Below are 17,310 nucleotides of genomic sequence, written 5' to 3' on the forward strand. Positions count from 1 at the left end.
CCCTTATATCAATTTCTTGTAAGAGATGAGGTATCCTGTCTTGTGATTCTATGAAGGTAACATTAAGTAATATTTTTGGCCAGCCCACTAATCTCCCGAGGCATGTGTGGAGTAGGCTTTCCATGGCGTCCATATTTTAAGAAAGGAGGCATGTGATAAGTTTGACCAACTGAGTAGTTCTTCAAAACTTTGTCCTGCCTGTTCTCTACTAGAAGAGTACTATTTTTTACACTGCAAATATAGCCCTTATGACCAAAAAAAAAAAAAGATCTACGCTGGCTCCAGTTTTATCTACTATGGAAACCTGTACACATCTAAAGCTGTACTCGGTCATCAATAAAAGTAAACCTTGTTCTCATTTTACTGATAAACTAAAATAGGAGTAGAAAGTTGTAGAACTTGTCATCCTTAGAGAGACCAACTCTTTACATGGGCAGGCTGCCAAGCTTGTATAGTAGCAATAATCATTCAAGTAAATGGAGGTGGTGTGGGCCAGGATTGTCCCAACTGGCCAGCCCACCCACCGCTATTCACAGAAAGTAAGTCATTGAAACACGGAGTGATTCCTGTTTACAAGGGCTGATAAACACTTGGTATATCGTTTTGCTAAAAAGAGGACTCCGACAAGAGCGATTTCTTGCTTGGTGCCCTGTGAGAGGCGGCAAGTACACAAGATGATCAATCACCCAAATTCACTGATTCCAGTGAGAATTCGGGCAATTGTTTCATATAAAGTACCCTCAAAAGGGGTTGTATCAGAACAAGTTATTCACTATTCACAGCATAAAAAGGTATAAACTTGATCGGTAAAAGTCTCATTGCTGAAACCCTAGCCAATCTCAAGAATAGGGGTCCCATATTCCACACTCTTCTCACTGCAGGGTTTACTGTGTCCCCTGCAAACAATGAGAAGACTGAATGGAAAGCTTGTCGCACAAGCTCCATTAGCTTTCAATAGGGCTGCCAAGTACCCACATTGCACACGCAGTCTGCTATTTCCATCACACCATTGAAATTAACGAAGCACTGAACATGCAGCATGCTCAGCCAGTGCTCCATTCAGAGCGATGTCACTGCAGGGGAGAAGCGATCCCCACAGAAATAGTAAATTGGGACATGGGAGGCCCATTCTCCAGATCCACGGGGGTCTCAGAAGCAAGTGCCTCTCCAATCATAGTTATCCCTTATCCTGCATTTAAGGGATAACTTGATATTCTGGTACAACCCCTTTAAGCTTTTTTTACATTAAACTTAAAAACCTTTTTACCAATAGACATGTTATTGGAGGATGGAGTTGCTGGTTAAGTTGTTCTCATAGACTCAATACAGTCCAGTAAGACCTTGCATATAACTGAAAGTTCATCTCTCTTCAGTTGCCTGTATGAGCTTTCTTGTAATAGATATGGCATGAGGCACAAACTAAATTAAAGATGATTTTGAAATGGCTATAAAAGAGAAATCCATATACCTTACATAGAAGCAAAATTTGCCCCCACAACTTAGGGTAGAGGGGGGGGGGGGGCGCGATGGTATGTATAAAGCCACCAAATGTCTTGAATATATTAGCAAATGGCAAAGAGATGCCAAGAAAACCTTGACTTCTCCCTAGTATTCCTCCTCACCTAAGCAAGTCATAATGTCCAGTCACAACAAAACCTTTCTAAATAGGTCAACTTGCAGGTGAAATCTTCATTTGCATATGACTAGAGGAGCATTAATTTCCATTGTCTTAGAAAGAGGAGGGACCTCAAGCTCTTGGCCATAAAAGACAGTTGGACCTCTTGGACTACAGTCACTTCTTGAGCACTGGATCTCCTAAAACTCCTCAAGAGTTTACCTTGTGGATTGAGACACTCAAGCTCTTGCCACCCAGAACACCACATTCTCCATAGAACACAAGCGGATCTTCATTGCCCAGGTATGTTTCTATCCATAGTAGGTTTCCAACTTTTGGCCAACTTTTAAAAATATGATTTAATAAAACACACAAAATGGAAGCCTACTGTTCCATTTAAGATCCTCAATATTATGTTTTGTAGTTTGAGCTTCAAATTGTCATGTTTTATGTTTCTTATATTTTTGTAATTACCTTTGGATGCTCATTTATATAATGCCCATGTATTTTTGTGCGACAGCATCTTCAAAAGAGTATATCTGCTAACCAGCAATGGAAGGGACTGCAGAATTTGAGATTCAGAAGATTGGTGAAAGCGATTTCCAAGTCTTGCAACATCTTGGCCAGGGGACCTATGGTCAAGTTCTCATGGCTCGTGAGATGAAAACAGGTAAGCCCACCATCAAAAATGTTAATCATATACATTTAATAATGCAGCTCAGAATGGTTACCATGCTAAATGCTTATTACCTCAAAAATATTTAAAGAGTTAACATGAAAAGCTTAAGAAAACATTCTATGTGATCCATTAATTGTATGGTCAATGGGGTTCGAAACCACAGTAAATGGGATTCTGAACAGGGTAAATTTTTCTATTCTGTAGCATTTGTCTAATAGGGTATATGATTTCTTTTTAACCAGAGAACACCTTTATGGGAGTTTTCTGGCTTACAAAAAAAATTTATATATACCCCATTATTGAATTTGGATTTAATCGAGGGGTCATCTGTTCAGCATCTTTACTTATTGGCCAGGGATTAGAACATTGACAAAGATTGCCTAGTGTTGATCAGTAGGATCTCAGCATTAGTATAATTAGAAGGGTTCCTTGGAAGAAAGTTCATCAAAGGTAACTGGGGATTCTGAACAAGGGAAATTTTTCTATTATGTAAAATTTGTCTAATAGGGTATATGATTCCTTTTTAACCCGAGAACACCTTTATGGGAGTATTCTGGCTAAAAAAAAATATATATAAAAATCTGTATGTTCCTCATTATGGAATTCTTAATTGAGGGGTCATCTGTTCAGCATTTTTACTTATTGGCCAGAGATTAGAACATTGACAAAGATTGCCTATTGTCGATCAGCAAGATCTCAGCATTAGCATACTTTGTGATGTGCTTTCTTCCAAGGAACCCTTCTAAACATTTTCTTCAACGGAGAAACCTTTTAAGACTATTATTCAAAATTTATTGGCCATTTCCTGCATTGCATTTGTGTGTTTTTTTACATTTTAAATGTTTGCATTTATATCTAACCAGGAAACATTGTTGCCCTGAAATTGATGAGGAAGGACCGAACAAAGTTGGAAGCTTTCATCGATGAATTACGCGTGTCCACCTATTTATCAAGTTATGAAGGCATCATATTCACTTACCCCTCCTTTAGGGATTCCATGGACCATTATATTCTGACCCAGGAATTGGCTCCCGGAGGATCCCTCCATTCTCTAATTCAGGATGGTGTAAGTATTTCAATATCAAATTGTCACATAAATGGAATTTGGATATTAAGCCATATTGGAAATGATAATTATTCTGAAAGAACATGCACAATGTTTAATATTTCTAGAGACTTTTATATGTCCTAGCTTTGCTAAAATACTCCAGATCTGATAAATTCATAGACCATTTTCAATTCAAGTAGAGCACATATCTAATGATCTCCCTTACTTTTCTAGGTCGGAATCCCAGAAGTGATGGTAAAGCGTTGTGCATTGCAGTTGATTGGAGCTCTGGAGTACATGCACAGTAGGGGTCTGGTGCATAGAGATGTGAAACCAGATAACGTCTTACTAATGGACAATGAGTGTCACCACATCAAACTGAGTGACTTTGGTCTGACTCAGGTCGTTGGCAGTCTGGTTCCATCCATGGCACCCATTATACCCTACATGGCTCCAGAGCTCTGTGAAATAAAACCCGGAGAAAGCATAATCTTGGATCCCACTGTTGACATATGGGCCCTTGGTGTGCTTCTATACACAGTTTTCACTGGGTATCTTCCATGGGAAAGAGCTATGCACAATGATGAACTATTCCAGAGATTTGTCCACTGGCAAAGAGATCTAGACTGTGTTCCACCTCCAAGCAACTGGACCGAATTCAACCAGAATGCTCTACATTTTTTCCACATTCTGCTCTCCCAAGATCCCAGGACCAGGACAATTTCAACTGCTCTCCTAAATCATATTGACCTTCCATGGGGAGTAGAAGAAATGGTAGAAATTGTTATTCAAGAGGAGGATGTTGAGATGGGTCATTATGTCAATGAAGTGATCATCATTGAAGAAGAGGAGCATTACATTGTGGTGGAAAACCATGGGGATATTGAATGCATCATTGTGGCAGATACCACTGATGAATCTCTACCCAGCTCCACCGAGTCTACATTGCTCCATTGGCCTAATGACACCTACCTTTGCTTGGGATCTGAGGTGGAAATAGTTTAGATCAGAGTTGGTGATAACTCTCTGGAATAGCATACCATCACTACATGCATAATATCATTACCCTAATGAAACGCAATTTATTAAATGACTGCTTTGAACACTTTTCTTTATCTGAAAATATAAGATTTTTTCTGCCAAATGCAAAATTGGATAACCAAAGATTCATATTTTAATTTTATTTATACAATTAAAATATAACTGGGGTGCCTATCAGGAGAACATCGTTCTACCACTAGTCAGTCCGAACATGGAATATTGTTTTTAGGTTTAGGTACTGATGAACAGAGTCATATCTGAGCTCAAGCTGGGGCAATAAAAGAAAAAACTTGAAGGGGTGGACTACAGTACCCAGAGAGGGCTTCAAAGGGAGCGTCATTTAATAAATATATGAGGGCTTACTAGTGAGATCTCTCCCATCAGCACTTTTTATGCAGCACTCTAAAGCAATGAGACTCTGGAACTCTCTGCCTAAGGAAGCATTCAGTGGTGAGGTTATGTCTGCCATCAGCTTTAAAGCACCACAGTCCGAACTGCCGCAAGGCAATGTTCACATGGGACAGTCCCATGTATAACACTATAACCAATACCAATCACAAGCAAAGTGGGGAGGGGGGAATCTAGCCCTATCAGCTACAAGAGGGAACACCTCTTAAGCAGGGTGATCACCCCAATAAGAGCAGCCCCACAACCCTAACCTGGGCTGCCTGCACTGTCCCAAGGTAGAAACAGGAAGTGCCTATAGATGAAAATAAGATTGCTCCATCCATTCACACTAAACGTACAATTATCTGTTTACATAGGCCAATCATTTGATTTTTATGCCCACAGAAAGTGGACAAATGAATCATTCACTGATGGCATTTACACCGAATACCATCATTGTTTAGCTTCCTGCAATGCAGCGAGAATGAGAATGATCCACCATTCTGGAGTGAGGAGCTCTCTTAGGCCCCCTCTCTATCGGCGATTTTTCACTGCATTTCCCGAGGTAATAATCCGGTTGTGGGAAATGCAGTGAACGCTTTCCATGGACTTATTATGGAAAGCGCAGCCCCGCTGTCTATGAGCGGAGAATCATAGGGATTCTCTTTTTGTGGGATTTAAATCGTAGCATGCTGCGATTTGCCGTAGTGAGCCCATCTGTCAGGTAGGCTCAGTGCAGAGAGCTGTCAGCTCTTCCCTGCTCCCCAGCGGCGGCGATCTGTCGTGGGATATCGCTAATCGCTACATCCGTGGACAGGAGACCTAAAGGTCCTTTTACACTGAATACCTGGTACATTCATGAATTACACATCCTTTACATATGGAGACAGTGGGAAGAAGTTTAGCAGCAAATGTTCAATTTCTGTACAGATTACAGTTGTGATCATTTTATCATCACTGAGGACCTTGTTACAGAAAGCTTACAGAAGCTCTCGTGCTGACACCTATTGGGTGGGGAGACGGCGGCGGTAGACCTTGGTTTGCTTGCACATGTGAGAGGCCTCCATCAAGGGACGTGATTACCAGCACAGATCACACGTAAATCTCCCCCCCCCCCATACTCTCCCCTAACCTCCCCCCCCCCCTGTGTTGTAAGTCTTTGTCTGTCTACACGTTTGTCGGGACATGTTCTTTCATAAGTGGAATTGTCGGCCTAGGTTCATGATGTATGGTGTAAACCTGTCCGCTGGACTTACCAGGGACCTATGGTTCCCGACATATTTATCGATACCTGTTTTTGTACCTTATGTTAAAATTCAATAAAACTTGGATTTAAAAAAAAAAAAAAGAAAGCTTACAGAAAAGTGTACAGAAATAAATCATCAATATCGGTTTATTCAGTGCCCGAGTCCTGCTTAGGAATGGGGCTTAAGATAAAGACAAAATAGCCTTTGATAATCCCAATTATCGTTTGAACGAGCTAGTGACGTCACCGCTAGCTCGATCGCCCTTGTCCAGCCCATTTAGACAGGCAGATACATCATTGGCTCATTCAAGTAAGAATCATTCAGTCTTTCACATTCACTGTATAAGCGAATGAGTGGGACTGAACAAGTGCTGTTTAACCCAAACGATAAGTGAACGAGTCAATGATTGTTATGCCTGCACAACACGAACGATGAATGAATAGAAGCCTCGTGTGGCGCAGAGTGTAAGCTCTCACCTACGACCTGAAGGTTGCACGTTCGATCCCCATATGCGTCAGGTAGCCGGCTCAAGGTTGACTCAGCCTTTCCATCCTTCCGAGGTCGGTAAAATGAGAACCCAGCTTGGTGGGTTACCTGAAAGCGTTGTGTAATAAGTTGGCGCTATAATACCAAGATTTATTTATTTATTTTATAGTCAATCAGTCAGTCATCGTTTGCATTAAAACGGAATGACTATTTGCTGACTTTCGCTTGTTTGAACATTTTTTTTATAATTCTAATCATGTCTTACACAATTACATCTGCAAATGATTTTTGAACATTCAGAGATAAGACCATACAGGGGAGACTGTATAATGCCAAGCTGAAGAGCAGAATTGTTCTCTCATGAGTTACTATAGTCTTCTATAACAAGTGATACTTTTTAGTCTGGTATGACCCACAACTCAAACAGATGAAGTACATCCATGCATGATACAAGTAAACCCATAGTAAGCACTGGGCACTGTGGAATACTTTATTTTCCCTATAGTGGCACTTGCTGCTAGATTTTGCCAGATTACAGCTGTGATTAGTTCATCCTTGAGGATCCTTGCAACAATAAGGATTTTTCCAAAGTGGACAATGCCTTAAAAAAAAAAAGTCAATAGACTTGGATTTCTATTTTAAGCTTCCAAAAGAAAGAATAAAAATTCTACTATAATGGGGATTTGTAGAAGTGGACAATGTACCGGTCCTGCTCAGTACAATATTTGACTTCAACCCAGAGAAGAATCATTTGAAAATGTAAATATCTGACATCCAGAGATAAGATCCACCCAGACACTATACAATGCTCAGCTGGATAATGAACTGCTCGTATTAAGACTACATAGACCTGGTATTAAGGTGCCAAGTGGCTTTAATTTAGAGAACATCCAACTCTTGGGGCAGTATACAGTAGCTATGGTTTTCTTATTAGATATTATAATCCCTTTGGGTTGTGAAATGCCTGGGAGGCAGAGACTACTGATCATAGAGATAAGGGGTTAAACATCAGGTGAAGTGGAATGGATGATGGGTTTTAAAGACATGCACAGCATTGTGGGGATGAGGTGATCAAGATCTCAAATAGATGGGAATGCCTCTCCATGAGCGCCTAGTAGCCAGGATGTACTGAGCACATTGTATAATAAATAGAGATGAGCGAGCACCAAAATGCTCGGGTGCTCGTTATTCGGGACGAAATTATCGCGATGCTCGAGGGTTCGTTTCGAATAACGAACCCCATTGAAGTCAATGGGCGACCCGAGCATTTTTGTATTTCGCCGATGCTCGCTAAGGTTTTCATGTGTGAAAATCTGGGCAATTCAAGAAAGTGATGGGAACGACACAGCAACGGATAGGGCAGGCGAGGGGCTACATGTTGGGCTGCATCTCAAATTCCCAGGTCCCACTATTAAGCCACAATACCGGCAAGAGTGCCCCCCCCCCCTCCCAACAACTTTTACTTCTGAAAAGCCCTCATTAGCATGGCATACCTTAGCTAAGCACCACACTACCTCCAACAAAGCACAATCACTGCCTGCATGACACTCCGCTGCCACTTCTCCTGGGTTACATGCTGCCCAACCCCCCCGCACGACCCAGTGTCCACAGCGCACACCAAATTGTCCCTGCGCAGCCTTCAGCTGCCCTCATGCCACGCCACACTCATGTCTATTTATAAGTGCATCTGCCATGAGGAGGAACCGCAGGCACACACTGCAGAGGGTTGGCACGGCTAGGCAGCGACCCTCTTTAAAAGGGGCGGGGCGATAGCCCACAATGCTGTACAGAAGCAATGAGAAATAGAATACTGTGCCACCGCCATCAGGAGCTGCACATGTGGGCATAGCAATGGGGAACCTATGTGCCACACACTATTCATTCTGTCAAGGTGTCTACATGCCCCAGTCAGACCGGGCTTTTTAATTCATAGACACAGGCAGGTACAACTCCCTATTGTGAAGTCCCTGTGGACCGACAGCATGGGTGGCTCCCTGGAACCCACCGGCGGTACATAAAAATATCCCATTGCATTGCCCAACACAGCTGAGGTAGTAATGTCGTGCTTAATGCAGGTGGGCTTCGGCCCACACTGCATGCCCCAGTCTGACTGAGGTTCTTTACAAGTGGAAACAGATGCATTTATAATTCCCTGTGGACCCACAGCATGGGTGGGTGCCAGGAAGCCACCGGCGGTACATAGAAATATCCCATTGCATTGCCCAACACAGCTGAGGTAGTAATGTCGTGCTTAATGCAGGTGGGCTTCGGCCCACACTGCATGCCCCAGTCAGACTGGGGTTCTTTACAAGTGGACACATGTAGGTTAAACTCCGTGTGCACCTACAGCATGGGTGGCTCCCTGGAACCCACCGGCGATACACAAAAATATCCCATTGCATTGCCCAACACAGCGGATGTAACGTCAGCTGTAATGCAGGTGGGCTAAAAATTCATTTGATTACACTGTAGGCGAGGGCCCACAAAAATTGCTGTATCAACAGTACTAATGTACATCCAAAAAATTGGCCATGGCCAACCAAGAGGGCAGGTGAAACCCATTAATCGCTTTGGTTAATGTGGCTTAAGTGGTAACTAGGCCTGGAGGCAGCCCAGTTTAACGAAAAATTGGTTCAAGTTAAAGTTTCAACGCTTTTAAGAGCATTGAAACATATAAAAATTGTTTAGAAAAATTATATGAGTGAGCCTTGTGGCCCTAAGAAAAATTGACCGTTCAGCGTGATTACGTGAGGTTTCAGGAGGAGGAGCAGGAGGAGGAGGAGGAATATTAGACACAGATTGATGAAGCAGAAAGGTCCCTGTTTTGGAGGGTGAGAGAGAACGTAGCTTCCATCCGCGGGTGCAGCCTACGTATTGCTTACGTATCGCTGCTGTCCGCTGGTGGAGAAGAGAAGTCTGGGGAAATCCAGGCTTTGTTCATCTTGATGAGTGTAAGCCTGTCGGCACTGTCGGTTGACAGGCGGGTACGCTTATCCGTGATGATTCCCCCAGCCACACTAAACACACTCTCTGACAAGACGCTAGCCGCAGGACAAGCAAGCACCTCCAGGGCATACAGCGCGAGTTCAGGCCACGTGTCCAGCTTCGACACCCAGTAGTTGTAGGGGGCAGAGGCGTCACGGAGGACGGTCGTGCGATCGGCTACGTACTCCCTCACCATCCTTTTACAGTGCTCCCGCCGACTCAGCCTTGACTGGGGAGCGGTGACACAGTCTTGCTGGGGAGCCATAAAGCTGGCAAAGGCCTTGGAGAATGTTCCCCTGCCTGCGCTGTACATGCTGCCTGATCTCTGCGCCTCCCCTGCTACCTGGCCCTCGGAACTGCGCCTTCTGCCACTAGCGCTGTCGGATGGGAAGTTTACCATCAGTTTGTCCACCAGCGCCCTGTGGTATAGCATCATTCTGGAACCCCTTTCCTCTTCGGGAATGAGAGTGGGAAGGTTCTCCTTATAGCGTGGGTCGAGCTGTGTGTACACCCAGTAATCCGTAGTGGCCAGAATGCATGTAACGTGAGGGTCACGAGAAAGGCATCCTAACATGAAGTCAGCCATGTGTGCCAGGGTACCTGTACGCAACACATGGCTGTCTTCACTAGGAAGATCACTTTCAGGATCCTCCTCCTCCTCCTCCTCCTCCTCAGGCCATACACGCTGAAAGGATGACAGCCCAGCAGCATGTGTACCCTCACCAGTGGGCCAAGCTGTCTCTTCCCCCTCCTCCTCATCCTCCTCATGCTCCTCCTCCTCCTCCTCCTCAACGCGCTGAGATATAGACAGGCGGGTGCTCTCACTATCCAGCGACATACTGTCTTCCCCCGGCTCTGTTTCCGAGCGTAAAGCGTCTGCCTTAATGCTTTGCAGGGAACTTCTCAAGATGCATAGCAGAGGAATGGTGACGCTAATGATTGCAGCATCGCCGCTCACCACCTGGGTAGACTCCTCAAATTTTCCAAGGACCTGGCAGATGGCTGCCAACCAGGGCCACTCTTCTGTAAATAATTGAGGAGGCTGACTCCCACTGCGCCGCGCAAGTTGGAGTTGGTATTCCACTATAGCTCTACGCTGCTCATAGAGTCTGGCCAACATGTGGAGCGTACAGTTCCACTGTGTGGGCACGTCGCACAGCAGTCGGTGCACTGGCAGATTAAACCTATGTTGCAGTGTCCGCAGGGTGGCAGCGTGCGTGTGGGATTTGCTGAAATGTGCGCAGAGCTGGCGCACCTTTCCGAGCAGGTATGACAAGTGGGGGTAGCTTTTCAGAAAGCACTGAACCACCAAATTAAAGACATGGGCCAGGCATGGCACGTGTGTGAGGCTGCCGAGCTGCAGAGCCGCCACCAGCTTACGGCCGTTGTCACACACGACCATGCCCGGTTGGAGGCTCAGCGGCGCAAGCCAGTGGTCGGTCTGCTCTGTCAGACCCTGCAGCAGTTCGTGGGCCGTGTGCCTCTTCTCTCCTAAGCTGAGTAGTTTCAGCACGGCCTGCTGACGCTTGCCCACCGCTGTGCTGCCACGCCGCGTGACACCGACTGCTGGCGACGTGCTGCTGACACATCTTGATTGCGAGACAGAGGTTGCGTTGGAGGAGGAGGAGGAGGAAGGTGCTTTAATGGAGGAAGCATACACCGCCGCAGATACCACCACCGAGCTGTGGCCCGCAATTCTGGGGGTGGGTAGGACGTGAGCGGTCCCAGGCTCTGACTCTGTCCCAGCCTCCACTAAATTCACCCAATGTGCCGTCAGGGAGATATAGTGGCCCTGCCCGCCTGTGCTTGTCCACGTGTCCGTTGTTAAGTGGACCTTGGCAGTAACCGCGTTGGTGAGGGCGCGTACAATGTTGCGGGAGACGTGGTCGTGCAGGGCTGGGACGGCACATCGGGAAAAGTAGTGGCGACTGGGAACCGAGTAGCGCAGGGCAGCCGCCGCCATCATGCTTTTGAAAGCCTCCGTTTCCACAAGCCTATACGGCAGCATCTCTAGGCTGATCAATTTTGCAATGTGCACGTTTAACGCTTGAGCGTGCGGTGTGCGTGGCGTCGTACTTGCGCTTGCGCTCAAACTGTGGCACTAGCGACGTCTGGACGCTGCGCTGAGAGACATTGCTGGATGGGGCCGAGGACAGCGGAGGTGAGGGTGTGGGTGCAGGCCAGGAGACGGTAGTGCCTGTGTCCTCAGAGGGGGGTTGGATCTCAGTGGCAGGTTGGGGCACAGGGGGAGAGGCAGTGGTGCAAACCGGAGGCGGTGAACGGGCATCGTCCCACCTTGTGGGGTGCTTGGCCATCATATGCCTGCGCATGCTGTTGGTGGTGCCTCCCCAGCTGATCTTGGCGCGACAAAGGTTGCACACCACTGTTCGTCGGTCGTCTGGCGTCTCTGTGAAAAACTGCCACACCGTAGAGCACCTTGACCTGTGCAGGGTGGCATGGCGCGAAGGGGCGCTTTGGGAAACAGTTGGTGGATTATTCGGTCTGGCCCTGCCTCTACCCCTGGCCACCGCACTGGCTCGGCCTGTGCCCACACCCTCACTTGGCCCTCCGCGTCCTCGGCCGCGTCCACATCCTCTAGGCCTACCCCTACCCCTCAGCATGCTGTATTACCAGTGATTTGATTTCCCAGGCAGGAAAGAAATTGGCGCAAGCCTGCACTCAACCGTAGCTGGTTGCGTCTGATTTTTTTACGTTCTCCACGCAGCACACACGTACCCAGAGCCCTTAGGACTGACAGAGGCAGGGCAAATATACTTTTTTCCCTTTTGTTAAAAAAGAAAAGGCCCACTGCGTCTATTCAATGACTAATAACTGTGTTGTGGCCCTGCCTACACAATTCTGTGTCTGTAGTATCAATGCAGGGTGCAATGCTCTGCACCGCCGATTTTGAGGAAAAAAAAAAAAGCAACACAGCTAACAGCAGCCTGCACAGTACTCCACACAGTTAAATGTGGCCCTAGAAAGGACCGTTGAGGTTCTTGAAGGCTACACTCACTCCTAACACTCTCTCTGCCTAAGCACCACTTCTGTCCCTAATACCGGGTGCAATGCTCTGCACTGCCGATTTTGAGAAAAAAAAAAAATTTCTCCACTGCTAACAGCAGCCTGCACACACGTAGATGTGGCCCTAAGAAGGACCGTTGGGGTTCTTGAAGCCTACACTCACTACAAATACTCTCCCTACAGCAACTCCAATAGAACTGGACTTTCCCTCAGCTAACTCACAAGGCATGTGTGGCGAGCCGCGGGAGGGGCTGACTTTTATACTCGGGTGACATCTGATCGCCCCAGCCACTCACAGCAGGGGGGTGGTATAGGGCTTGAACGTCACAGGGGGAAGTTGTAATGCCTTCCCTGTCTTTCAATTGGCCAGAAAAGCGCGCTAACGTCTCAGAGAGGAAACTGAAAGTAACCGGAACACCGCGAGGTACTCGTTACGAGTAACGAGCATCCCGAACACCCTAATATTCGCACGAATATCAAGCTCGGACGAGCACGTTCGCTCATCTCTAATAATAAAGTATGAAAGCTCCCAGAGATCATTATTAGAGATGAGCGAACGTACTCGTCCGAGCTTGATATTCGTGCGAATATTAGGGTGTTCGGGATGCTCGTTACTCGTAACGAGTACCACGCGGCGTTCCGGTTACTTTCAGTTTCCTCTCTGAGACGTTAGCGCGCTTTTCTGGCCAATTGAAAGACAGGGAAGGCATTACAACTTCCCCCTGTGACGTTCAAGCCCTACACCACCCCCTGCTGTGAGTGGCTGGGGAGATCTGATGTCACCCGAGTATAAAAATCGGCCCCTCCCGCGGCTCGGCTCAGATGCCTTGTGAGTTAGCTGAGGGACAGTGGTATCGTGCTGGAGCTGCTGTAGGGAGAGCGTTAGGAGTCAGTGTAGGCTTCAAGAACCCCAACGGTCCTTCTCAGGGCCACATCTAATAGTGTGCAGTACTGTGTTAGCACTATTTTTATTTTATTTTTTTCAAAATTGGATCTGCAGAGCATTGCGCCCTGCAATAGGGACAGAAGTGGTGGTTAGGCAGGGAGAGTGTTAGCAGTGAGTGTAGGCTTCAGGAACCCCAACGGTCCTTTCTAGGGCCACATCTATCCGTGTGCAGTACTGTCCAGGCTGCTGTTAGCAGTGTTGCATTTTTTTTTCTTTCTCAAAACCGGCTGTGCAGACCATTGCACCCGGCATTAATACTACAGGGATAGAATTGTGTAGGCAGGGCCAGAAGACATACATTATTCATTGAATAGACGCAGTGTGGCTTGTCCTTTGAAAAACAAGGGAAAAAATTCTATTTCGCCTGCCTCTGACAGTCCTCAGGGCTCTGGGTACGTGTGTTCTGCGTGCAGAACGTTAAAAAAAAAATCAGACGCAGCCAGCTACGTTTTACTGCAGGCTTGCGCCAATTTTTTTCCTGCACGGGAAATCCCTGATCTGCTGGAGCCAATAACTTTGCATCACTGCAGTTCTCTGACACATTTGCAGGGCCACAACACAGTTATTAAACCTAGTGGTATTCATTGAATACACGCAGTGTGGCTTGTCCTTTGAAAAACAAGGGAAAAAAATCTATTTTGGCTGCAGGCTTGCGCCAATTTTTTCCTGCATGGGAAATCCCTGATCTGCTGTAGCGAATAACTTTGCATCACTGTAGTTCTCTGACACATTTGCAGGGCCACAACACAGTTATTAAACTTAGTAGTATTCATTGAATACACGCAGTGTGGCTTGTCCTTTGAAAAACAAGGGAAAAAATTCTATTTTGGCTGCAAGCTTGCGCCAATTTCTTTCCTGGCTTGGAAATCACTGGTAATACAGCATGCTGAGGGGTAGGGGTAGGCCTAGAGGACGTGGACGCGGCCGAGGACGCGTAGGCCCAAGTCAGGGTGTGGGCACAGGCCGAGCTCCTGATCCAGGTGTGTCGCAGCCGACTGCTGCGCGATTAGGAGAGAGGCATGTTTCTGGCGTCCCCACAATCATCGCCCAATTAATGGGTCCACGCGGGAGACCTTTATTAGAAAATGAGCAGTGTGAGCAGGTCCTGTCGTGGATGGCAGAAAGTGCTTCGAGCAAGCTATCATCCACCCAGAGTTCTGCGCCGTCCAGTGCTGCAAATCCGAATCCTCTGTCTGCTGCTCCTCCTTCCTCCCAGCCTCCTCACTCCACTACAATGACACATGCTCAGGAGCGGGAAGACTCCCAGGAACTGTTCTCGGGCCCCTGGTCAGATTGGGCAGCAGTAGTTCCTCTCCCACCAGAGGAGTTTATCGTCACTGATGCACAACCATTGGAAAGTTCCCGGGGTCCGGGGGATGAGGCTGGGGACTTCCGCCAACTGTCTCAAGACCTTTCAGTGGGTGAGGAGGACGATGACGATGAGACACAATTGTCTTGCAGTAAGGTAGTAGTAAGGGCAGTAAGTCCGAGGGAGGAGCGCACAGAGGATTCGGAGGAAGAGCAGCAGGACGATGAGGTGACTGACCCCACCTGGTGTGCAACGCCTACACAGGACAGGTCTTCAGAGGGGCAGGCAAGGGCAGCAGCAGGGCAGGTTGCAAGAGGCAGTGCGGTGGCCAGGGGTGGAGGCAGGGCCAGACCGAATAATCCACCAACTGTTTCCCAAAGCGCACCCTCGCGCCATGCCACCCTGCAGAGGCCGAGGTGCTCTAAGGTCTGGCAGTTTTTAACAGAGACGCCTGACGACCGACTAACAGTGGTGTGCAACCTTTGTCGCGCCAAGATCAGCCGGGGAGCCACCACCAACAGCCTCACCACCACCAGCATGCGCAGACATATGATGGCCAAGCACCCCACAAGGTGGGACGATGCCCGTTCACTGCCTCCGGTTTGCACCGCTGCCTCTCCCCCTGTGCCCCAACCTGCCACTGAGATCCAACCCCCCTCTCAGGACACAGGCACTACCGTCTCCTGGCCTGCACCCACACCCTCACCTCCGCTGTCCTCGGCCCCATCCACCAATGTCTCGCACCGCACAGTCCAACCGTCGCTAGCGCAAGTGTTGGAGCGCAAGCACGCCACCACGCACCCGCACGCTCAATCGTTAACCGTCCACATAGCCAAATTTATCAGCCTTGAGATGCTGCCGTATAGGGTTGTGGAAACGGAGGCTTTCAAAGCTATGATGGCGGCGGCGGCCCCGCGCTACTCAGTTCCCAGTCGCCACTACTTTTCCCGATGTGCCGTCCCAGCCCTGCACGACCACGTCTCCCGCAACATTGTACGCGCCCTCACCAATGCGGTTAGTGGCAAGGTCCACTTAACTACGGACACGTGGACAAGCACAGGCGGGCAGGGCCACTACATCTCCCTGACGGCACATTGGGTGAATTTAGTGGAGGCTGGGACAGAGTCAGAGCCTGGGACCGCTCACGTCCTACCCACCCCCAGAATTGCGGGCCCCAGCTCGGTGGTGGTATCTGCGGCGGTGTATGCTTCTTCCACTAAAGCACCCTCCTCCTCAACCTCTGTCTCGCAATCTAGATGTGTCAGCAGCAGCAGCAGGACGTCGCCAGCAGTCGGTGTCGCGCGGCGTGGCAGCACAGCGGTGGGCAAGCGTCAGCAGGCCGTGCTGAAACTACTCAGCTTAGGAGATAGGAGATAGGAGGCACACGCCCCACGAACTGCTGCAGGGTCTGACAGAGCAGACCGACCGTTGGCTTGCGCCGCTGAGCCTCCAACCGGGCATGGTCGTGTGTGACAACGGCCGTAACCTGGTGGCGGCTCTGCAGCTCGGCAGCCTCACGCACGTGCCATGCCTGGCCCACGTCTTTAATTTGGTGGTTCAGCGCTTTCTGAAAAGCTACCCACGCTTGTCAGACCTGCTTGTAAAGGTGCGCCGGCTCTGCGCACATTTCCGCAAGTCCCACACGGACGCTGCCACCCTGCAACATCGGTTTAATCTGCCAGTGCACCGACTGCTGTGCGACGTGCCCACACGGTGGAACTCTACGCTCCACATGTTGGCTTGGCTCTATGAGCAGCGTAGAGCTATAGTAGAATACCAACTCCAACATGGGCGGCGCAGTGGGAGTCAGCCTCCTCAATTCTTTTCAGTAGAGTGGGCCTGGTTGGCAGAAATCTGCCAGGTCTTTCAAAACTTTGAGCAGTCTACCCAGGTGGTGAGCGGCGATGCTGCAAATCATTAGCGTCACCATTCCTCTGCTATGCATCTTGAGAACTTCCCTGCAAACCATAAAGGCAGCCGCTTTGCGCTCGGAAACAGAGCCGGGGGAAGACAGTATGTCGCTGGATAGTCAGAGCACCCTCCTGTCTATATCTCAGTGCATTCAGGAGGAGGAGGAGGAGCATGAGGAGGAGGGGGAAGAGACAGCTTGGCCCACTGCTGACGGTACCCATGCTGCTTGCCTGTCATCATTTCAGCGTGTATGGCCTGAGGAGGAGGAGGAGGAAGAGGAAGAGGAGGAGGAAGAGGAAGAGGAAGAGGATCCTGAAAGTGATCTTCCTAGTGCGGACAGCCATGTGTTGCGTACAGGTACCCTGGCACACATGGCTGACTTCATGTTAGGATGCCTTTCTCGTGACCCTCGCGTTGCACGCATTCTGGCCACTACGGATTACTGGGTGTACACACTGCTCGACCCACGCTATAAGGAGAACCTTCCCACTCTCATTCCCGAAGAGGAAAGGGGTTCGAGAGTGTTGCTATACCACAGGACCCTGGCGGACAAGCTGATGGTAAACTTCCCATCCGACAGCGCTAGTGGCAGAAGGCGCACTTCCGAGGGCCAGGTAGCAGGGGAGGTGCGG

General features: G+C 48.3%; 2 protein-coding genes across 2 annotated transcripts in view; one reads left to right on the forward strand and one right to left on the reverse strand.

Annotated features, from left to right (window-relative positions):
- EVA1A (eva-1 homolog A, regulator of programmed cell death) overlaps positions 1–17,310 on the reverse strand; it is an 814,688-nt gene that overhangs the window by 304,639 nt on the left and 492,739 nt on the right. The window lies entirely within an intron of this gene.
- LOC136616163 (serine/threonine-protein kinase SBK1-like) lies at positions 2,168–4,347 on the forward strand. Its single transcript, XM_066594202.1, has 3 exons — positions 2,168–2,285; positions 3,158–3,360; positions 3,577–4,347. Exons 1-3 carry the CDS (start codon positions 2,168–2,170, stop codon positions 4,345–4,347), a joined length of 1,092 nt encoding a protein of 363 aa, XP_066450299.1.

This window comes from Eleutherodactylus coqui, chromosome 1, assembly GCF_035609145.1.
Source record: "Eleutherodactylus coqui strain aEleCoq1 chromosome 1, aEleCoq1.hap1, whole genome shotgun sequence".
NCBI lineage: Eukaryota > Metazoa > Chordata > Amphibia > Anura > Eleutherodactylidae > Eleutherodactylus > Eleutherodactylus coqui.